General features: G+C 43.0%; 1 protein-coding gene across 3 annotated transcripts; it reads left to right on the top strand.

The window, feature by feature from the left end:
- Positions 1-1,026: 1,026 nt before the first annotated feature.
- On the top strand, positions 1,027-20,742 carry mtmr14 (myotubularin related protein 14). Of its 3 annotated transcripts, XM_008410394.2 has the most exons (19): positions 1,027-1,732; positions 2,475-2,629; positions 4,279-4,387; positions 4,822-4,897; positions 5,146-5,206; positions 5,318-5,440; positions 5,614-5,687; positions 6,412-6,482; positions 6,565-6,639; positions 8,019-8,085; positions 8,759-8,844; positions 9,979-10,055; positions 10,317-10,353; positions 10,435-10,505; positions 10,596-10,654; positions 11,657-11,789; positions 12,021-12,197; positions 14,464-14,670; positions 18,061-20,742. In XM_008410394.2, exons 1-19 carry the CDS (start codon positions 1,598-1,600, stop codon positions 18,239-18,241), a joined length of 1,974 nt encoding a protein of 657 aa, XP_008408616.1. In that variant the 5' UTR covers positions 1,027-1,597; the 3' UTR covers positions 18,242-20,742. The 3 variants fall into 3 exon arrangements, with proteins under 3 accessions (XP_008408616.1, XP_008408617.1, XP_008408618.1); XM_008410395.2 differs by lacking the exon at positions 14,464-14,670; XM_008410396.2 differs by lacking the exons at positions 14,464-14,670; positions 18,061-20,742 and adding an exon at positions 13,768-14,422.
- Positions 20,743-24,056: the final 3,314 nt, after the last annotated feature.

The raw sequence follows: 24,056 nt of genomic DNA, 5'->3' as shown, positions 1-24,056 counted from the left end.
CCATATCTGTCTTATCGCATTGTCAGCGATAAGACGGATCGTCCTGTCTTATCGCTGACATCGAGGACAGTGGTTGATTTTTAGACCTTTGCTGAGGTTTATGAGATCGGCTTCATGTGTAAGTATCGGCCAATCACATCTCTCAAAATGAAGGAAATCTCAGTGTGCGTTTCAGACAGGAATATGGTTGATGTTGCGTCGCCTCCTGCCAGTGTCCAACATTTATCGTGAGCATTGAAGGTATAAAGGCTTATAAATTAGCGCTTGTAGAAACGGTTGATATTTTTGAGACTGGAAGACCATTAAGAAGGTAAAAGTTTTAGCTTCCTTCCACTCATCTGGATTGACGCTGAGAGTTTTATTCTGTCGCTAAGATACCTACAGGATACAATGTAAAGAGGCATTTTCACCCTCAGTCCAGTCAATTAAAACTCTTCAGAGCCACAAATGTTACATGAACTTTCTGGGGGAAAAAAAGAGATGACTATCTACTTTTGGAATTTTGTTATCCCAGCTGGCTTTTACTACTGTATAGGTTTTCCTTTTTTATTAACACAATTATTACCAAACACATCAACCCATTTAACAATCCTGGAAAATGTTTGGTACAGCACACAGTAGTCATCTTTATAGTATAAATATGTAATGTAATAAAACATTTTGATTTTTAAATTTTGTTGTAAATAGGCTCCAGTGACTTTTAATCAAAGTAGATTTTTGCTGCACCCAAATCTTAATTTGTTCAACTTGACTAAATACAGAAAGTGTTATCCAAGTCTTTAAGGGCAGACTTATTTCTTTTTTATGAATTCCAGACAAATTGCAAACTAGATATCTTTCTTAAGAGAAATGTGTAAACGCAGTGCAGAGATTAAAGGAACAGGGAAGAAGTTTAAGTTTGCAGCCATTATCCTTTATAATTTGGAATTAACGGACAGATTTATTTATTATGCTTGTGATGTAAAACCCTAACCACTAGGTGGCGGTAAGGCTCCACAACGTTGTTTGCCAGGGTGATTGTCACGTGATTCAGTCAACTTCCTGTTTATCACTTGTTTTGTGCAACTCAGACCGCTGGACTGTCCTGTTGGACCTGTCGGTCACATTAACTGCAGCCGCGTTAATTTCGTGTGAGAACTATTTAATCTGGCCCTGTTCGTCGTCATGGTGATGTTTCACTGAGCGGGCTTGGAAGGATCCTGGAGATTTCCTGATTTCAAATTCGGAGAGGAGCCCCGAAGGGATAGTACGGGTTTTCCACAGGAATAGAAACCAGACTAAAAACATCAGCCTCGATGTGCAAAACTGGCTTCACCGAAACATTACTAGCTCTGTAGCTGCGTAGCTAACCCCAGGACCACCGGCAGGTTGCCGCCTGCGGCCCGACAGCGGCTCGTGTCTTCCTGGGGTGGAGCTGCTCACCGCTGCCGTGAATTCAGGACGACCGCCCGGCTCTGGCCCCCTCAAGCGGGCAGTCAGGAAGAAGCTCGCCGGGAAGGGATGGCCTGGTCGGTCTTCCCGTTCCAAAGGACAGGGCTCTGCAGTCTTTGAAGGAGGACGAGTGCGGCTGGAGGCGACCACCGCGGCTCGAGACGCCATGATGGCCGCCTCCCCCTCCGCGGCCGGCGGCTATACGGTTTCCGGTCTGTCGGTGAGAAAGAGCGAGCAGATTGCGGATCTGATCGATCTGTTCTCCAAGACACAGTATCGAGCAAAGGAAGTCAGTCCTCGGGTAAGATGTTTTCCGATTTAGAGTTGGGTAATAATTAGTTACATTTACTCAATTACATTTACTTGTAACATTTTGGAAAAACAAAAAACTTTGTGGAGTATTTTTTACTATACTGTAGTTTTAACTTTTACTTGAGTAATTTTATTAAGTATCGCTGCTCTTGAGTAAAATTTCTGGATTCTTTACCCACTGAATGAAGAACAACAAAAATTCACCTGCAGTTTTTATTAAAGCTTCGTATGCTTTTTTTTTTTTTTTGAAAGAAACTGATTTGGATTTTTTTTTTTTACCTGAATTTCTTATATGTTGTTACTTATGAATTACTATTTCCGTCCAGTGCATAAAATACCAAAATTTCCACATAAATGTATATTTTAGTCCAGGGGTGCCCAAAGTCGGTAGTAACAACCTCCTCAGCAAGTCAATGTTCTCCTTAGGTCCTCTAATGAGCCATCATTTGATGCAGGTGTGCTAAACCAGGAAGAGAAATAAAACATGCAGGAGGCCGCCCTCCACGACTGACTTTGGACAGCCCTGTTTCAGGCCATCTGATGTAATTTATAAATATTAAATGATAATTTGATCAATTAGTATTTAAATAGACGTTTTACTAACTACTTTTTACTTTTACATGAGTTAGAATTGTGTTGAAATAACTACTTTTACTTAAGTACAATTTATGGGTGCTTTACCCACCTCTGATATTAATTCAGCATTATGTTACCCTGTCCCTCCTCCTCAGGTGGAGGCGATAGAGAAACGATGTCTGGAACTGTTTGACAGAGACTACAAGTACAGCATCATCTCCAATTCCAGCGGAGAGGTCTGCGGCCACTACCCCCGCCAGATCGTTTTCCTGGAGTACGAGTCTACAGAGGTGGACAGAGATAGAGACAGGTTCGTCCCCCGTCAGAGAGCAGCCAGTGTCTCTGAGGCAGAGGGAGGAAGTGACAGCTGTGTAACGTGACTTTACACTGCTGCAGAAACGGGAAACATGCAGTGATTCAACAGATCCTTCTGTCTTATCGCTGACTGTTGGAGCAGCGACTGTCTCTGCCAGCACTTGGCTTATGTGCTCACAAAATCTTTCTCGCCATAATATTTTATGGCTGTGTTTTCCCCTTCCTTTGCCTCTAAAACTACAGGCTGCTCTCAAGTGGAGCTCAATGAACCAAAAAGCCAGAGAAGCTAACACTCTGTAGCATGTATGTACTTCTGATACATACATGAAGTTATGCAAGGTACAGAAACTCCAGTAAAAATTTTACTTTCATTTGGAAAATAGAAAATCTATCACTTTACAAGCTGTTGAGAAAACAATTTCTCACTAAATTGAATTAATTTAGTGAATGACTCACAGGTCAGGCCCAAGGCATATGTGAGTTAAGCGACTGCCTAGCATAAAAATACATATATACTTAAAATAACATTAAATAATACGAACTAAATGCTACCACACAGTCACACAAATATTGGTTGATCTCTTCCTGTTGATGGCTGCTCGCACTTTTTGGGGAAAATATTATTTATCATGCAAGATTTCTTGTTTACTGTGAATTTAGTGTTTATCAGCTGCTGTTACTTAAATATCACTTTGCATTTTGAAATATTTTTTTTTGTTTATTTATTTTTAGTTCTTTCCTCCTGTAAGGTTAAAATCAATAGACACTGCTGTGATGTGAGATGGTTAGAAAAGATGCTAGTAGATGACAGCAGGTATGCTACACAAATAGAGTAGCTTAGGAATGATGAAGCATGTGGTGTTGACATGTTTGGTACAGGGGGCCCCCCAAATAAAAATCTGCCCGAAGCCTCAGAAAGGACTGGACCGGCCCTGGAAACTAATTTTTCTAACTTTAAAGCAGAAACATTAAACCCAGAAAGTCTCTGCTCCTTGTAAACTCGCAGAAACGGCTCGGTGCTCTCTGACACGTCTTCACTTGTTGTCTTAGAAACCAGATTTTTACATTTATTTTTTCAGTGTGCTGGTTATAGAAATATTCTAAATTTCCTCTGATTTCAGTTCCAGAGGTTGTTTGGTCGTAATTGGTTCAGGATTTGTGTCATGACTTAGTAACTGCTGCTGTATTTGGGTCTGATTAGTTCTGCTCCAGAAAAAGCTTAACTTTTCTGCTGAGCCTCAAAGGGGGCGCTCCTGTTTGGTTGTAAAAAGAAAAAAAAACAACAACTACTCATTGCAGATCCATCTTCTACTGTTCATTGTAAGAAAAAGGACAACAGGAGAACATTTAATTGGATGTTCCCATGACAATGCGACAGGTCCTCTCAAACAGCCCAACCTGCTATCGACCTCGTTGGTTTAAAAAACACTGAAAATTTAGGATATTTAGTAATGCCACATCCTGCTCATGCAGACCACCAGCTTGGTCACACACTGCTGTGGGACGCTGCAGCCCAAATGAATTTAAGTCCAGTTTAGTCCAGCTACTGTATCCTCACAGAATTATGACGCATGATGAGCCTCTTCCATTTACTGGCAGACTGAGTTAAAGAGCAGGTTTTGGTGTGTGCGTGTGTGTGTGTAGGTTTGAGAGCACGGTGCAGATCAGCAAGCTGCAGGACCTGGTGAGCAGAAGTAAAATGGCTCGCTGCAGAGGGAGGTTCGTCTGCCCCGTCATCCTTTACAACGGCAAGGTGGGTTTGTCTGTCTGTCTGTCCACGGTGCTTCTCCTGTGCTCTGTGCTGGATGTTTAAAATCAACGCCACGAGTGAAACGTGTCAAATTCCACCCAGAAATACTGGACATACACCGGGCTCTTCAGGTCGAAGAGTTTTATTTTTTTTTATCAGCTAGTCTCTAGGAAACGACGACCTGGCCTGTTGCTAGGCAGAGTAGCTGTTTATTCTCTGATTTTCTTTCTCTGTTTGCAGTTCTTCATCCACTCTGTGTTTCTCAATATTTCTTCACTGTTCTTTTGCTGAAAATAAGTATCTCCCCCCCAGCCCCCAAGCAAAAAACTCTGCAGTTCTTTAGAGTTCAGCCCCAATTCCTCTGATACCCCTTAAAAAAAAATCAACGGTTGTTCAGATCTGTTCTCGTCTAATCAGGTCTGTTTTCCTCCCTGCAGCACATTTGCCGCTCAGCCACCCTGGCAGGTTGGGGGGAACTGTACGGGCGGACGGGCTACAACTACATCTTCTCAGGTAAAAAAACAAAAAATAAACAACCTAAAAAAATGCTGCTTTTTCACACACATAACCCAAGCGGGGAAGTTCTGCAGAAAGATTGTCGGTTCAGATTTCAGCTGTGAATAGTAGGAGCAGCTGTTCCTCCATGTTTTAACCGCTGAAAGCTGCCTTCAATCATTTCTTCTTCTACTGTTTGCTCTCTCATGAGAGAGACTTTTGCTCCCTAGCCTTTTAGTATCCAACTCTTCCTGGTGTGTCTGCAGGGGGCAGTGACGACACCTGCACCGAGCCAGAGGAGGTTCCCGAGGACGACCCGGCAGTCAGGTGACGACAGCAGCTTATTGTCTCAGTCTGACTTCACTAAGAGAGAAACCCTTAGCGAGGGTTTCTCTCAGGTTCGCTTCATGAACTGCTGCCATTTCTCCTGCTGCTTAGGAACGGCGAGTCCCAGCTCTTCGACAAAGTTCGAGGTCATGACATCAAGCTGCTTCGCTACCTCTCAGTTCGCTACATCTGTGACCTCATGGTGGAGAACAAGAAGGTCAAATTCGGCCTGAAGTAAGCCGCTTTCCTCAATAACTCTGGCATCGTTTCTCTTTCTACCTCTAGTGTATGTTTTCTTCCAGCTGACCAGCCGTGCATCTTGTCTTTTCTCATTATTTGGATCAGAGCGTATTCCCAGTTCTAGGAGTTGTTGTCACTGACATCTTCTGTTGTCGTTGCCTTGGCAGTGTGACGTCGTCTGAGAAGGTGGACAAGGCGCAGCGCTACGCCGACTTCACCCTGCTCTCCGTGCCTTACCCAGGTGGAGAAAGTAGTCAGGATTCTGCTTTGAAAGCTGAAGTTTCCACCTGTTGCTCAATTTCCTCAAGTTGGGATTTTACCTATTAATCATATCAATAAGTCGTTCAATAAATGAGAATATAATTGTAAAGATTGTCTTCCAGTTACTCCAGTAGGCCTGTCACTATAAGCAATACGTCATTTAATTGCATGATAAATTAAAATGTTTTAATTTACCATTTATTTTCCCTTTCTACCAAAAACTGGGTAGCAAAAGTCTAAACTTATACTGTTTTTTGAAGGATAATTTTGTTTACAGATACTTTAATTAATTTTATTTATTTATTTTGAGTATTTAAAATATCTTCCAGTTCCAATTGTTTAAATGTTCATTAGAATATAAAGTTTAATCTTTGAGAATGTGTTTTTGCATTATTGTTATGCTGTTGCCATTATAGTACTTGGAAAAAGATCTCAAAACAACAATGTTATTGTTTATTGCAAAACTTCAGGGACAATTTATTGTCCAGAAAATTTTCGTGGCAGGCCTATTTCTACAGATTGTTTTCCACTATTTTATTTGAGGTAATTACGATTTTCTGCTCCCAGCCAATAAAAATGTCACATTTAGGGTCAGATTATTACATCAGACTAATAAGAATCATGTTTAATAGTTTCTTAAAGAAGGCTAGGGGGGGTGAAGCTTGGCGTCTGCTGGGAATAAAAGTCTTTCTCGTTCTTTTCAGGCTGCGAGTTTTTTAAGGACTACAAAGACAGAGACTACACAGCGGAGGGCCTGGTGTTCAACTGGAATCAGGTACTGGTTCTGCTCCTTCCCCTGGCCTGGTGTGTGCTTGGGACGAGTGGTGATGTGCGTGTGTGTGTGTCTCCGTTGCCAGGACTTCGTGGACGCTCCCCTGACCATCCCCGCGCGCTTCACTCAGAACCTGAACATCGACTGGACTCGGTACCAGGTCGGCTCTCCTCAGCGCTCTGCCGCTGCTGTTGCTTTCTCTTCTCTGGTGTTGGGGTTGGAGGCATTTTAGTGCCATGTAGTGGCCAAACTGGGAAGGGTCTGAGTAAGCAGCCTTTGTAACTTCACAACTCGATCTCAAATGAAAATAAAATGTATTTGTTTTTGACTTAAAAAAAAAAGTTAAACTTGTAAGTGTAATACAAACAGAGGGATAGATTCTGGTTTTTATTATTCAAAATGAATAAGTAGCTTATTGTTGGCTTTGATATTAACTGTGTAAATGTTATAGCTTAAAGATAATACAACGCAACATTCAGTTTCCCAGAAACGGAGAATAGACCAATAAAATGCTCTCTTATTCTAGTTTTGTTTAGTTTTGACCAGAGTTGGCTAGTGACTAGGTACATTTACTCAGTAACATTTTTTGAGCAACTCTTTTGAAAAAATGTACTTTTAGGAGTATTTTTACTAGACTGTAATTTTAAGCATCGGTACTCTTACTCGAGTAAAATTTTGTTGAATTATTATGGGGTTTTTTTTAATCAATTTTTTTCTTTTGCCTGATTTTGTAAAATCTTTTTGTTATATGAATTATCATCATTCTGTTCCTTAAAATGCAAAAATTTACACATTTTTGTTTTTTTTGGGTCTGATTGTCATTTTTAACTATTAAATGATAATTTGATGAGTTACTTAGTAATTGAATATACTTTTTTACTTGAGTAAAAATATGTTAAAGTAGCGCTACTCGTTTTCATGAGGAAGAATACAGACTAGCGCCACCAGACCAACTACTGAGAGCAGATACTGACTGTAAAGTACCCAATCAGAGGGCCACATTTCTCTAGTAATTTTTTTTTTTCCATGAAATGTCATATTCTCATGTTTGATTTTTAATTGCATGAAATAATTCAGTTTAATTTTTAATGATCAGAAAAGGAAATTAAAGTTTTTTTAGACTGATTATAGAGGCTGATGGCTGTGGGCAGGGAAAATTTCCTGTAGCAGTCTGTATTACAGCGGTTCTGGGGAAGCCTCTGACAGACGGCATGCATGTTGTTGCATGCTGGTGTCATGAACTTTAAAATAGTCTCACTTTTTGAATTGGATTCCAAAAATCAAGAACTTCCTATGATATTCCTACTTATAGAGACGCACCTGTTTGTGACAACACGGTGCTGAAACTTTCCAAGTGATAATTTAACCACAGAAAATATTTTCAGTGTTTGATTTTCACCAAGCATGTCTACCGTTTGTAATTCTAGAGTGGGTGAGGAAGAATAGCGTTGGTTTGTTTAAAGCCTAGAGTTGCAGAAGGGGCGCAGAGACGATTGTTTTCATTCTTTGATGTGTCTGTGTGTGCATGGACGGATCCAGTCGTGGGACCTGGTGGAGCAGACCCAGAACTACCTGAAGCTGCTCCTCCACATCATCAACAGCGATGGTAAGGGAACCTGTGGCTGCAGGGGGTTGGTTGGGTCTGGATCGGCTGCGCTCGCATCCGCTCATAACCTCACTTTGGGGTCATTCCCACGACATTTCAGTTAATTTCCAAACAATCCCAGTAATCCAGTTTATTGTTCAAATCACTTCAACTTTTCGATCAAAGGGAAACCCAGTGGGGCGTTCAGTCGATGACGCCAGGCAGTCACTGTGGGCAATGACGGCAACAGTGGTAGAAGTTTGATCCCACCACGCCCGTCTCTGTTGTTGTGTCCCTTGGGCAAGACATCTTGCCTGCTCTTGGTGGTCAGAGGGCCCAACAGGTGGCACCGCAGCCTGGCCTCTGTCATACAGCGCCACAATGACATCTCTTGCTGTTAGCGAGTCGACTTCTCGTCTGCTGAGCCGTACCCTCCCCTAGCGCCCCACTCTCTCTGAAGGGTGACCTTTGGGTCATTGAGGTTCTGGTGTCCATCATTACCATTCTGCATACGTGGCGACTCAACTGACTGTATGACCAAAAGCAGCCTCTTCCTGTCAGAGGAGGAAGCTGGTCAGTTTTACCCTCTGGATGATGCGCTGACCTCCCTGTGTTGACAGTGTTCCAGATGGCTCAAGTTTGTCCTCGTTTCTTGTCCTAAAAGCTCGTCTCTGAAGGGTGTTTTGTGTTTCAGATGACAGCGGGCTGCTGGTGCACTGCATATCAGGCTGGGACCGAACGCCGCTGTTTGTTTCCCTCCTCAGACTCTCCCTGTGGGCAGTAAGTCCTCTCCTCTCTACCTGTTGTCCAATCACCCCAAAAGTTGTCTAAACCAGTGTTTTTCAACCACTGTGCCACGGCACACTAGTGTTCTGTGAGTGATCGTCAGGTGTGCCGTGGAAATTATCCAATTTCACCTACCGTATTTTCCAGAATATAAGCTTCTAATTTTTTTTGCCGAACATGTGGCTTTTCTGTGGATTTTTCTTCAACCACCAGGGGGCTCTTTAGCAGGAAGTGAATCATTGGAAGTCAAAATTGGAAATCAAAGAAGAACGCGCTAAATTTAATTTAGAACAAGCACATGATAGCAGCAGGCACGACGGAGAAATGTTTTCAAACTCCTATGATGCAGCTTCTAAGTTGAGGAGTATCGATCTGGCAATACAGGAGGGAAATGGAGCCGCTGCATGTAAACTCGGCATTAACAAAACCGGACTTAGAGACGGAGAACTGCGTCCTTAGTATATCCAGGAGTTATTAGGACGCAGCCCTCTGCTGGGTCCTTATGGGAAACCGAGAGCGGCAGAGATACTGATGTATGCAAGTTTCCAAAGGGGGGTTCAAAAAAATTGAAGGTATGGTGCGCTCATAGTTCGGAAAATATGGTAATTGGTCTTACAAGATGTTTTGAAAACGAATTATCTGCAAATAATGTCATCTTTGAGTGTCTTTGCTATAGTAGTGACTAGCGGCGTAATCATGTAATGTTATCACTAGATTGCAGTAGGTGCAGAGCATTTTACATTAAAACGAGAATTTTTACAACACAATTTTTTTGTGACACTGTTCAGGTGTATTTTTGAAGTGGACGTGTTAAGTGCAATTTAAAATTAAAAAAAAGTAAAATATGATCAAAATAAATTTTTGTGTTTATTTAATTCCTATTCAAGACACTTTGATAAGAATGACTATATGTAATATTGGCAGATACAGAGTATCTTTGTTTACATTTTTGGTTGGTAGTGTACCTTGTAATTTTTTCAATTAAAACAATGTACCTTGGCTCAAAAAAGGTTGAAAAACACTGGTCTAAACTAAATAACCCTAGATCTGCTGTTCTCAAGACAATCTGATTCTGTTCCACAAAGTGATCAATTAGCATAAAGCTGAGATTTGCTGTCGTCTTCACAGGACGGTGCCGTGCACGCCAACCTGGAGCCTGCTGAGATCCTCTACCTGACCATTGCTTATGACTGGTTTCTCTTTGGGTAAACCGATCCCTTCATCTGCACCAGCAGCATAGCGTAGCAGCAGTAGAAGCTAGCAGCTGAATGGTACCTCAGCCAATCAGAACATGACTGAGAGAAAACACAGTTAACAGTTGAAATAACAGCAATAAATGCAAATTGGAGAGTAGTAGGAGAAGAAAGTGAGAAGGTTAGGTTGTTCTAGTTAATATGTTAGCATGAGCTGCCCATTGACGTTGCTGTCTGCTGTTTGTCAGTGATGTGGTTTTTTTATTTTTCCAGTCACATGCTGCCAGATCGACTCTCCAAAGGGGAAGAGGTATTCCTGCTCCGCGCCTCTAAACTCTGCTTCCGGGAGTTTTCTTTCTGTCTGTAACGCAGAATGTTTCTCTTCCCTCAGATTTTCTTTTTTTGCTTCAATTTTTTGAAGCACATCGTCTCAGAGAAGTTCTCTGCTCTCAGGAAACAGAGGTGATGCCCGCTTTCCTCTCTCTCTGTTTCTTGCTGTCTGAAATCTGTTGTCACTGTGACACATTTCTGTTCATCTTTGTCACATTTCAGGAGGAAAAACTCCCACTTCAAAGAGAGTGACTTCACTGTGGAGGACCTCTGCCAGCTGAGTACGTCCACCTGCTGTGAAACATGACGGCTGCTGCCGAACCCTAGAGACACGAAGGAGTCCTTAGTTACACAGCTGCTGAAGGAACCTTTTTTCAATTTAAAACTAAATTATTTTGAACAAATAATACAAAAATAGATCTTTGACACAATAAGTAATATCAGATTACATTAAAGAAAAAATGGTAGACCAGTGTATAAATATTACAAAATGGTAACCACAAACATTCAGGTTATTGGTTTTACTCAAAGGCCTAAAGTAAAATAAAGTATAAAAAAGTGAAGTATATTTATACATGAATAAATTAGATGTGTAGTTCCTGCACAATAAGCAGTTACAAGATTAAAATAAAAGTACAGCTCTGCTTAGGGCTTTTGACTCATAAAGCTGGAAAGAAATGTGATCTGGGAAAAAAAATCTATAAAATAATGGTACATTTTACTCTACGCAGACGGTATTATTTTCCTGTATGTCCTGTATGTATGTATTTCCTGTAGGTCTGTTACAACTAAAAAAAACAGTATAGCAAAGGTGTCTGCTTAAAAGATGGTTTTTATTTTTCCACGTTTCTGATTATTTAAATGAAGTTTTTCAACAGAGGCAGCGTGTGTTGACGAGTAAGTTTCTTTACATGAAGGGATTTTTCCTTTCACTTTTGCTAGGATTATAATTAGATTGACTACACCCATTTCATCTAAAGAAAAGGTTGAACTCTTAAAGATGCACGATGTTGATAAATGTTCAACATCTTCACCGCTACACTGACAAAAAGAACAGTAGTTGTTGACATTTGGAAAGAAGCAACAGATATTCTTTTTAAATGGATGATATGTGTGTAAAACGTAAAATCAAAGTTCCCGCCGGTATAGAGCATTAGTGACGCACTGATGAACCTTGATGTATGAAGACTTTTGTCCAGGTCTAAATGACGAGTGGAGGTTGTTCCCTCCCGTGCTTCCTGTTGCCATGGTGATGAAAGTTCCGGTTCTCCTGCTGTCCTCAGGGTCCAGGGACCGCGGCAGCATCACCAGTCTGAGCAGCGACTTCTCCCTCATCACCGAAGAGCTGCCTGGAGCCTCCTGTCCCAACGCTGACCCCGTGGACCTGTTCTCCGGCCACCCCCAGGCCTCCAGCGGGTCAGCCTCACACACACACTCGCATGTTTTCATGACCTTCATTCAGGCAATAAATAAGTTAATCGCATAATAAGTTAAAACGAGCTAAGTAACTTCCAGTTGCGTCATTCATCGTTTCTCTCTTTTATCTCTGGTTCCACTGAAAACTGGATGGTAAAAGTCTTCAGTCTGTGCATGCTGAGCTGCTGTCTGGATGTCAGTGATAGAAATGTATTTATATTTTGTTCCCAGGAGGAGAGCGCCTGCCTCCTCTCCTCCGATGGTGTCCTGGTGTAAACAGAACCCTCTGGATGAGACTCTCTCCCATCCGGCCAACGAGGCCAAGTCTTCCAGCTCATCCTCCTCCAACCAATCAGACCACGGCGTCACACGCTCCGGCAGCAGCCCGTTGGCTGTCCCCACAAGAGGGTAAGTGTGGCTATGGAACCAGTTGGTTTTTAGATCCACTCTGCATCGGGGCTCTGAATTTTGTATGATCTCCTACATTTGCTGGCCAGCAGCTGCTCTGCATCCTTGCAGCAGTGTGGGGCTCAGACAGCAGCTTCACACGTGGCCTGTGGGCAGAAGTCAGGCATCTGCAAGAACTCTGATTGTTTTCACTGCTGAAATACGCAGTGACGTGACGAGCTTAGGGACTGTAGAAAACCCCCAGGTTGTAATCTACCTGGTTACTCAGAGAAATGGCATCAGGGCGCCGTAAAGCTGAACAGGAAGTTGGTCAGGGGTGTTCATTTTAAAACACTCTGGCTTACTTCACTGTTCTGCTGCTCTGGGACCTCTCAGTTCACTTCAGCCTCCGTCCATATTGTCTCCATCCATCTTCCAATTGGACTACTATTTAAACATGCGTTGTTATAAAAACTAACTGGATGATTTAATGAGTCTTCGATACTTTCCTCTTTCGATTCTTGTCATTTCTTTTGAGAACGTGAGCGTCTCTGTCCTATGATCAACCCATGAAAACTGCGTGACCTTCTGCTCGCAGATGCACTATATTGCCAAATGTTTCTGTGCCTTCACACACATGAACCTGACTGACATGCCGCGGTCGAACCACAGGATCTAATACCTGATAGCTCCACTTCTTGCAGCTAGAACAGGTTTTGTTCTTAAAGGGGCGGTGTTATGCATTTTCCACCCAGATTGCGCCATTTTATAGCACAATCAAGTAACTGTTACCTTGAGTTGTTGTAAAAATGCTTTGACTTAAAATAAATTTTACTTTGTAATTCAGCACTTTGGGCCTCTGTCTCTTTAAGAAGCTCTTACTCTTGCCAGCTCTCCTCCTTCAACACGTCGTCACAACAGCCTTTCTCCATTGTGCCTTTTACAGCCGTTCTTGGGATTGTTTCCGTGAGAAGTATCTTGTACAACGAGCTCAACAGATGCACAGTTCCGCTAGATGTTTGCTAATTGATGCTGACTAGTCTGAAGGAGCTGAGTGGGTAAGGACTGCAGCTCCTAAGAGGTACTTTGTGAGAGCAAATGTTTAGGGACTCTAAACGGTTGCCATGGGAGATTAAAGGATTTTCCAAACATGTATGAAAGAATCAAGACAACATTCCAAGTATGTTTTTGATGAGGGAATAACTTTAAAACATGACAGAAAGCTTAAAAAAAGTCCATTTGACATAATGCTGTCCCTTTAATGGAAATCTTTCCATAAGGTTGCGAGTGTATTTCTGGGGGTTTTTAGACCGTTTTCCTCTGAAATGTATATGTGAGGTCAAACACTGATGTTGGATGATGAGCCCTGGTTCACAGCCCCTGCTCCAGTTCATCCTCAAAGGTGTTTTATCTGATTGAGGTCTGGACTCTGCGCAGGCTAGGTACTCTGAACTCATAATGTTCATGGCTTTATGGACGTCATTCCCAAACTATTCCCTAGCAGAACATGAAACTGTCCAAAACGTCTTGGGGAGCTGAAGCATTAAGTCAGGAAAACGCTGTTTTTCTAGCACCTGCTGCTCCCTTGCAGGTCTGTAGCTGATGTCTTCTGAACGTTGGTGATCTGGACTCACTCTGCAGTGCACCACCTTCTGACCGCGCTTCATGTTTGGCCTGCTCTTCTTCCCAGTCCCTTCTACTTGCTTCTAACTCTCACTGATGGCCGCCTATGGATAGGATGCTTTACGATCCCATCACCATCCTGCGCTCTGAACCCAACGTGAGCCGCTCATTCACTACTGTTGGTAGAAGCAGTCTGGAACACCTGAATTCAGTGATACGGAAGGGTGACCCAACACTTTTGGCAATACAGTGTATTATTTATTGGAGTCAATTCCATCGTTGGATCATGGACAGATTGTAGTGAATGTGTTTGAGTGGGCAGCGTCCTGTAGGACTTCCTGTTATAAGGGTCAAATTTGGATGTAGTTTTAGTTCTATTCTCAACGTTTCTCTGGATTTAGAGTTGGTGCTCAATCATTGGCCAACATTCATTGCTAGCAGACAACTTTTAATTCAAGCCAACATCAGTAAGAAGGTTGTAGCTGTTGGTTTCTACTGACTATGATGCCTGGATGCAGACTTTAACCAGCGTCCTGCTTAGTGAAGATCAAGTGGTGTGAGACTGCTTTTTCCTAGAGGTTTGCAGTCAACCTGTTAACATTAGCACTGTAGCTAGTGATGAGTTCTGTCTAACCTTTCTGGTTGTGTTGCCTTTGTGTGTCAGGTTAGCAGCAGAGTACTCCAGATCAGGCTCCTCCCTGTCCACAGAGTACGGAAGCTGGCAGATAGTTTCCGGTTGTGGCAGCATCCACGACCACGGCCACTTTTCTCAGCCGATGGCCTCGGTTTCCTCCAACTCGTCTGCTGTCACCTCTGCCTACGATTCCCCACTGCCCTTCAGCTTCCAGGACGAAGGGCCCAGTGGGCGGACGTAAGTTAAACCGGAACAGATGAAAGTTTTGGAATGCAGTTCGTGTAAATTTTAGCTAGTGAAATTTAACTATAGTACCGCATGTCACAGAATTTACACATGAAATTTGAGCTACTTTTAAATTCATCTGTCTTTCTGGGCTCAGTTTAGTCCCATTCCAGAGGGAATGATGGGAGCTTTCTAAGTGCTTCAGGAGGAGGAGACCGGAAAATGTTTTTTTGTTTCATTCAGTACTTTTCATCTTTCATCCAAAAGGCTTCTTCAGTTCTAACTACTGAAGAAATAAGTTTGTATTCAGGAAACTAATGGTCAGTAGAAGGACATTTATGTGTCACTTGTGAAATTCCATCTACGATACGCTCAATGTTTGGATCACTGTCGTCAGACAGTCCAAGCAAGTTCCTAATGAAGCCATGTGAGACTTCCCAAGGAGTGAATTGTTTTAAAGCCAACTGGGGAGGCAAGTGAAGGCTGTAGAGTAGGTGTTGGAAAGATAAAACCTGAGGTCACCACTTGTTTTTTTTTGTGTGTTTTAATATAAACCATCTGTCCCCCCCTGTCCAAAATGTCTCCAAACTAGAGTCCCTTGTCCTTGAGGGGTAAATGGACAGCTGAGTGGTTGACCTGATGGGTTTGGTCTTCTGTGTTGGACCATTCGTATGAGTAACTGTTAAGTTTCTTTAACGTAGTGATCAAAACATTGCTCACTGCCAGAGTCTGAAAATAAGCCAGAATCTACACCAGCTGTTTGGGGAAACGCTATGGTTACGGGTGTCAGGGTTTTAAAAACATACAGTTTCAAACTGCTAATGGTGCCTTCACACCAAACACGTGCTGTGCGTCAAGGGTGTGTGGTTATCATTTAAAATCTACATCAAGGCGCGTCGAGGGCTAATTGTGGCGCGTTCTGTGCATCTAGGGCGACACAGTTTGAAGCGTTTTGACACGTCAAGCGTGTCCAACGCATCAAATGGGCCGGTAATGGAAAACAACTTGAGCAATTTTGACGCGCCCTTGACGTGCCTCCAAACGGATTTTGAAAGTAAACCAGATGCGTGAAACACTAGGTGTAGAGCAAAAATGTCAAGCGTCTGCATTTAAAGTGCAGACGCGTCGAACATGAAGCATCAGACGCGTTTGGTGTGAACACACCATAATACCTTCTGTTATGAAGGTATAAAACACGGGAGTGGCTGCATTTTTGCGGGTTGTGTGGGGTACACAGGAATGCTGTGCTTCCCCTCCCACACCTGTTGCTGCTTTCATTGTCTGTGAGCTGACCTCACTGCTCCTCCAGACAGCCCCATGTGTAAAGCACACCAGGCCAAACGCCTAAGTCCGAGAAATGTTTTCCAAGCAGGACCTCGAGGCAGTCTGATTAAGCTGGCGTCTCACCAACGACACCCGAACGCCTCACCCTTCTCCAGCCGGCAGTCTGCTCCCACTGAGTAACGCAGCAGACACTCCCGTTTTACAGCGTGGGCTGGATTTGTTTTAGTGGCCAAGAAAGAAAACTTCGAGAGTCGTTTTGTTTTTCTGACACAAGAACCAGAACTTTTTACCACTAGCGAAACCTTCAGAGGTCTTCACCATAGGCTGGCGGGGCATGAATACTTTTCTTGGATGGAGCGGTGCTTTCCTGGGTTTAGTGGGTTCTCCGCCTTGGGGGACGGAGGTGGAAACCCATACTTGGAGGACGCCTGTGAACCTTCTCTCTCCCCCTCTCTCCACGCTGTGGGTCTTTTATTGGACAGTTTGTCCTGATTTCTTCTTCTTCAACCAGTCAGTTTTCGCCGAACAGCTTTGGTTGGTGAGTTAATTTTGCTGTAACGGTTGAACAGCAACAACCCTTACATTGTGTCCTCCAGACCTCGGCATTCTTCCTGTCTGCATCTGCTTGCTGTTGCTTTACTGGAACTCTGGTGTGTTTTCTTGTACTATTGGCCCAATGTTCGCCTCTCTACGCCGTTTCTTCATATGAATTTCCTTGATCATTACCACAGGATCGCAGCTCAGTCTACTGCAGCCCCCATTCCCTGCGTTACTTCATAATTAACTCATATTTTCCATTAAATGCACAAAATGGAAACATAAACTTAAAAAAAATCATATCCTGTTTGGTTATTATGTTAACATTGATTAACTTGTCAGTCCTTGGACCACCTGCAGGTTGGTGTTTATAACTTATTATAATTACCGTACATACTTGAAAGAAAACAATTGAGGTTTATTGAAATGTTATGGAGAAGAACAATTTTCAAGCAATTTCTTGATTGAAAAGGACAAATATACGTTTGAATAAAAAGAATTTACTGCAAAGATTATTCAAAACCAAACTTTTTAAAGAGCAAAGTTCAACCCGAGTTGAGTCTTCATCAGTCTGATTTCACCACCAGGCAGCCGACTGAAACGCGAATGGCTTCCTCCAGACTTATGGTGCGTTCACACCGAATGCGTTACGCCTGTCCAAAATATGTCCGATGCTTCAAGTTTGACGCGTGTGCACTTTGAAGTCAGACATTTGGCGTCAAACACGTCAAAGTAGCTCCAGGCGAGCGTTGAGAGGAGTCTCCTTGGCATACATGTTCCTCAAATTCTTCAAGTCTCCTGCATATTTTGTCTAAATACAATGTTTTTTCAGCGTTTATTTAACGTGACTCAGTGTTTTTGCTGGATGGATTTGGACAGCTCAGATGGGGGGAAATATTTTCAAATGGTAAAAGTTATAACTTATTTGACATTCCAACTTCCTCGTTGATCCCCTTTCATTCAACGTCCTTTTCTGTTCCTGTCTTTGTAGTCATAACTTGACTAGCAAACAGCGACAATTAGTTTGTCCTCCATAGTTAATTTTTTTTCTGATATCACATGAGAAAATGCAACACTACGCCACAGAGCAGAGTCTCTGATTGGCTGACGCTCCGCGTCCAGTGGCGAAAGTTCAGATTTTCCAACTCCAGTGTTATGTGCGTCAAACGCTCTAAATGCTTCAAATTTCACCGCGACGTGCCATCGACGAGCCTCCACATAGACTTTTTGAATGTAAAATAAAAATGTGCCTGATGCTCAGAACGTATCTGGTGTGAACGCACCATTAGAACTGGGAAGAAGAGAAAGATCCAATACTCAGTCAGGGTTTGGAAGGCTGTGATCAGTGAGAGGTGGACTGCTGACAGCTGAAGGTTCTTCTGGATCCGTAGCTGGAGTTCAACACCAAACGTCTTTGTCTCTGCGGCGCAGCAGACTATGTGGGCAATGTGACAGGGTGTGCTGCGAGGGGGCGGGCCGGCTTGTTTTTGAAACCATGTTTTTTTTTTGTCGTCTTTTTTAATGATGCTTCAGGAGAACTGTGTTGGTTTATCTGACTCTAACCCTGTGGTTCTCCTGCAGGTGCTCGCTGCCGTCGGAGCGCCAGGCCCGTCTGGAGGCGGTTCGGGAGATCTTCCTGGCCGCCTACAGCTCCACCGTGGGCCTCAGGTCCTCGGCCCCCAGCCCTTCCGGCGCCATCTCCGGCCTGCTGGAGCAGTTTGCCCGCGGGGTCGGTCTCCGTGGCAGCAACGCCATCGTTTGAACTCTTCCTCTGTGACTCCATCCCCCAACCCCTCGTAGCTTCCATGTTTCACCTCATCCTGGGGCCAGATGCATAAAACAGTTTCGTGATCAAAATGGTTGTTTCACACAGATCAAGAAAACGTGTTCATGTACTGTTATCACTCGTAAACCGCAAGTTTCCTGAAATTGTACACACATCTATGATTCCATTTTTTCTTTTCAAATCAGAATTTGCTCTGCAGGAGCAAACGAGATGCACAGCAACGCGACACTTCTCAGTGGTTTCTGTTTCCCCCTGCCGTGTGAACAAGCTCAAACTGGAGAATGACGCACAGCGTTGACCAGAAGTTGAGCTCCACGGTAAACCAGACCATCATCTAGAAGAACTGTGTTGTTGAAAGATGGCAGAAAACATCTTTTACAACTAATCCTGGTCCAAATGAAGCTTCGCTTCTCCAGTCGGATGTTTGGAACAGTGATGGAGAATTATCAGCTGCTCCATCACCACGGGCACGCTCATCCCTTTCCAGTCTGCTGCCGCCTTCACTCCGGCAGTTTGGTAACCAATAGCAATGATCCCCCATCCAGGAGCAGCCAGAGGTTTTTGCATGTTTGTGTGAAACACAAAAGGTCTCAAACGGTGTCCACATCCGATGGAAACATTATGCATCTGGCCTCAATGACGTGCCAACCAGCTCTGCTCAGGTAATACGCCCACATTGTATTTCCATCCTGGAGACGTTCTCTCGTTCAGGGAGAGGATTAGCTTCCTCCAGGCTGACTGACTAAAAGGGACGAAATGGAGACGAGCCTTTAATCCCCCCAAATCCCCACCCCAGTACTAAGAGTTCTGTCAGAATGGTTTTACTTTTCTTTCATGCTGCTATTGTTTCCAAAGCCAGTCCAGAGGGAAGAACTGTACTTCAGGTGGTTAGTGTAGAGAACAGCACTTAGTCTTCTGCTAGCTAGCTCTTAGAGTTCTGTCTCTCTTATTTGCTGCATTAGCTCACTTATTTTTCAGATTTGAACACAGCTCTGTTCGGTCTGCGTTGAAAAGATGAAGGTGCACGGCATTAAATGCCACGTCGTCTACAATGGCAGACCTGGCCGGAAAAATTACGACTTTATGGGGAGAATATTTCAATAGCTCATCCAGAGTTAAAATAAGAACTTCAGCAGGTAGAGGAAAGCATGTTGGGATCATATAGAGTTTAGTTCAGCGCACTTAAATTAAATCTTCAACATAATCTGAAGAGAAGCGTAACATGACATGAGACTGTGGCCTCATCTCATGTCTCTTTTGATTCAATAAGTTTGCATTTCTTGGCAGAATCGACCTCATCCAACATGTTCTGTGTCCAATTGAAACACCGTCGTCCAAGTAGAAATCACTCTGTCAGCCAATCAGTGATCCTCTTAGAAAAATCCTAGACTTTTTTTTTTTCAATCTCTTGTGCTTGAGGAAAGGCCTTGGGTCAGTTCGCCCTATTTCTAGTTGTAAGCAGTTAGAGACGGATGTTTATCGAAACCAAGTTGCTGACTGACGCTTGATGGTTCACTGGTTTAGCATCGTCGTGTTGTGGATGTGCTTTGTCTGAAGTGTTGAAACCTTGAACTCCATCAGTGGGTGAAGCCAAACGAGTTCATGTTTTGGGTTTGCAAGAGGGATTTCTCACCTGTCCCCCCCACCCCCACCCCCACCCCACCCCTCTGCTCTCTGGGATGACGCAACATACACCCCTATGTGTCCATTGGCTTCAACATTGCACGACTGTTCACCATCTGTACTCACACATGGCGGGGAAATTCCAAAATGTGACAACTGGCCTTCGACCCAGGAATGCCGTCATCTGCGTGTAGGAGGGATCCTCTGAATCTGTTTATGGTCATTGTTTTAACTGGCTGCCTGGCGCTGCAGCAGCTCCCTGTAACTCTGTTACCCTCTTCGATACGCCGACACATCTGCCTTTTAGCAGCTATGTGCAGATTAAATCACTGACGTCTGCATTTGTACCAAATTATGTCCAAACTGAACTGTTAAAACTGCCTTGTTTTCCATTGTGTTTAGCTTTGACATCTCGTGTGTAATTTCGCTCACAGGTTCAATGACCTTCAACTTTTTCGGATGTCTTTCATCCTGTACAGCCAGGACGAACTGACCTATAAACATCAAGCCAACGCCAGTCTTGTCTTATACATGTTCTCTGATGTTTTTTTTGGTCTGTAGTTGATTTTGTCAGTAAAATCAGTTTGATTAGATGTGTGAAGGGACTGTTCCCTGGTGGCCTTATCAAAATCTTAATAAAGCGCTTATCATGCTGGCCTCTAGTCAGCTGCATACATATCTTCTTGAGTCTAGATTATTGTTGAGTGGCAGTCTGGAGAATTTCATCTCGAATTCAAAGGCCTTCTTAATGTGGGTTGTTTGGGCTCCCAGAATGTTCTCAACACTGTGCCTTTAAGGTCACGCTCAGCAGACTGTACTTTTTGGACTTTTAATTAAAGTTTTTAACCCTTCTATGTTTTATCTGGTTAATGTTTTTGCTCAACGTTGCTACAGTGTGGATGGCTGGTATACCTCAGGACCTTTTGGTTGTGCCTTCTATTTAACCTCAGCAACGTTTCCATCCCATCGTTGCTCCTTCAGATAGGACAGGTATTCTTTCATGGTCAGCCTTGTTAACTAGCATTGCTCTGTGTTGAGTCTTCCAGCCGACCCAGAGGACACGGGAAGAGGTCCTCTTGGTTTCTCCTTTGAGATCAATTTGGCAGAGTAATGCTTATTTGATGAAAAAAAATTGAGTTTGATAATTAAACAACCTTGGTTCGTTCAGTGATGAAAACACTGACCCGTGTTCCCGTCTGGAATCTGCTGTGAGTCTGTGTTTCTATATTCTGTCAGATGTTTGATGAATCGGTTCAAAGGTCTGGTAAAGCGGTTTGTTGTCAAAGTAAATCTAAAACGGAGCAATCAGTGTTCAGCTGGATCGAATGAATGTCTCAAAGTTAGATGAGCCGTCTCCTTGTTTCCCTGCTGGGGTCCAGCGCTGCTCATCCTCATTCCTACCATTTCTGTCTTTTGTGGCCTCGCTTTCAGATCCTGGAAGTGAGGCCTATCACAGAACACCCGCTGAAACCCAGATATTCAGAAATAGTGTTTTTATCTCGGCTGTCGACCGAAGCTCTCCATTTACCAGTCAGTGTACGTTACTATCCCCAGAGGTTGTGGTCACAACCTCTGGGCAGTGGCCAAAAGAATGAGATCATGGATACAAACAGCCTAAATGAGTTTCCTCCTCAGGGTGTTTGGTCTCATGACACCCTGAGGAGTGTCTAGGGCAGGGGTGGGCAACTCGAGGCTTTGTGAGGCCAACATCCTGCAACTTTTAGATGCGTCTACTTCAACACACCTGAGTCAAATAATGAGGTCATTAGCAGGACTCTGGAGAACTTGACGGCACTTGGGAGGTGATTCAGCTCTTTGATTGAAGTGTGTTGGACCAGGGAGACATGTAAGAGTTGGAGGACCAGGATGGCTCATTCCTGGTCTAGAAGTTTGGTCATCGGGGAGTGACTCAGAGTAGAGCCGCTGCTTCTCCATGTCAAAGGGGTTAGGATGCCTCCTGGTTATACCTCTGGGTTTGAAGGAGTCCTAATCTGGAGGAGTTAGATTACCTCCTAACATGGATGAATCCTGGTTAGGAGGACGCCTCCAGGCCCATCCCACCAGGAGAGCCAGAGGAAGACCCACGACACTTTGGAGGGACGATGTTCCTCTGCTGACCTGCGAGGGAAGTCTGGGTCCATCTGCTTAGGCTGCAGCCCTTGTGATCCTAATCCAGATTAAGATGGAGCCGATGAATGAATCTCAACTGTTGTATGCTTCAAATCATCTTGTCATTCATTAATTGTTGGGTTTTTCTTCCCAAAGTGGTCACATAATTGTTTTAGAATGAATTTAGAGGGTTGATTGAAATGCTGCATTGCACTTGTCTTTTTTTCATTATCTGTAAGGAAATGTTTGTTTCATTGTACAGATGGTGCATTTTAATAGTTTTTCTTTAAGTTGTATATTGCTTGTAATTGTTGCCAGGTGACAGGTTATGATGAAAGCTGAGCTGCATATTCTCAATAAAGAAACCAGACAAAAGTGTTTGAGCTTCATTTCATTTTTTTTTTATCTCGATCATGTAGGATTGAGAGTTTTGCTTCTGGTAATCTGCATCTAAAATATTCATTACACAAGAACTTCTGCCTATCTAAGCAAATATGTTGATACAAAAACTTAGAACTAATGCATCTCTTCAGAGCATGTTTTCAGGGTATGTCTGTATATCGTTCTTGTGGGCTGGTTAATCTCGGACACACACTTGTACCCAGGGGTGAAAGTAAGGGGGTACGGCAGGGTACTGCGTACTCCTAAAAGATTTAGTGGGGGTAAGCAGTACCTGCAAGAGAGGGGAGCGGCTGTCTGCTGTAAAAAGTCAGTGGGTTAAACTGTGCAGCCGCTACTGCGCCCACTAATTAGCCGTGACTGATTAGTTTTTCAAGAACAATCTAAAACGCGACTTAATCAGTTAATAATTTTGTTTCCCATTTCATATTGTTTCTGAACTGTTCGTGCTTTGTTAGAGCAGCAGTGCAACACGTGGATCGCAGAAGGTCGATCCGAGTCGATCTCAGCTTTAGGTGACAAACTGAACGCAGCCAGGAGGCTGAGAGCAGCACGTCCTCCTCTGACTCCTTATCAAAACCTTCATAACTTTATTAAAGAAGAACAACAATCAACAAAACGTGTTCAAATTAATGACACAACAAAAATAATCTCAGTGATTATTGTTTCAACAAGGTGTTGCGTAATTCTGTCCGTTTCGGTTCCATTACCAAAGTAACGAGCAGAACAGGAGTTTAAAATTAACTAATCAACCMCCGCTGTGTTCAGGGAGCGTTTATTAATGATRTARAAATAAAWATYAAGCCTGCAAACCTAATATCGTAACGGACTGAATGTTGTGTTTTTAACATAATCTCTTGTCGGCTTGTGGAGCGCAGGAGGTTGCCATGTCAACGGGTGTGCTTAAATGACAGAGTGTAAAAAATGCGAGTGGTTTAGAGTTGATCATCTGTTCAGGTTTTACCTTTGCTGTGGCTCATTATAGCTTGTAGTTTCTGAACATTAAATAAACAAACTTGGAATAATTACCTCGTTCTTTGTGAATACAACAAACATCAAATAGCCTATGGTAAATATGTTTCATTAAGTATTTAACTAATTGTCTAATATAAAAAATAGTTTGGTGCTGTCAGGCGCAGAGTCTGAGAGGATTTTCCTTTATCAAACAATTTTGTTTTTTACCTCTTATTTAGTGGAAATATTGATGTTGATGAGACTTTCTCCAAAATATTAACCTTTTTCAACCTTTATAGCTCCACTGTTGAAAATGAGGCTCTAACATTCACAAATGACAGTGAAATAAAATCCAGTCCAACATCTGGTTTGAGGTGATTCCTCTGGAACCTGTTGGAGAAAACATATCCCAACTTCCGAAGATGAGCTTTTACCTAACAGAGCTCTGTGGTTCCTCCTATCAGTATGAGAGTCAGGGTGAGGAGGTGCCATGTTAGGAAGCTAACATGTTAGCTAACCCTAACCCAACAACAATAATAACCTCAGTAATTATTGTTTCAACAAGGTGTTGCGCAATTCTGTGTGTTTCGGTTCCATTAAAAAAAAAAAATAGCAGAGCAGGAGTTTAAAATTAACTAATCAACCACCGCTGTGTTCATGAGAGGCTTATTAATGATCACAAAATAAATATCAAGCCTGAAAACCT

Source organism: Poecilia reticulata, linkage group LG5, assembly GCF_000633615.1.
Source record: "Poecilia reticulata strain Guanapo linkage group LG5, Guppy_female_1.0+MT, whole genome shotgun sequence".
NCBI lineage: Eukaryota > Metazoa > Chordata > Actinopteri > Cyprinodontiformes > Poeciliidae > Poecilia > Poecilia reticulata.
Note: the sequence above shows the minus strand (reverse complement) of the source record. Positions and strands in the feature narration are given on the sequence as shown.

What these genes read in the sequence shown, in the direction of transcription:
- mtmr14 (XM_008410394.2), top strand. Translation starts at nt 1,598, where the DNA reads ATGATGGCCGCCTCCCCCTCCGCGGCCGGCGGCTATACGGTTTCCGGT. An exon ending in AAGGTCAAATTCGGCCTGAA is followed by an intron (nt 5,441 to 5,613) that starts GTAAGCCGCTTT and finishes TTGCCTTGGCAG; the next exon opens with TGTGACGTCGTCTGAGAAGG. An exon ending in TCAGACTCTCCCTGTGGGCA is followed by an intron (nt 8,845 to 9,978) that starts GTAAGTCCTCTC and finishes TCGTCTTCACAG; the next exon opens with GACGGTGCCGTGCACGCCAA.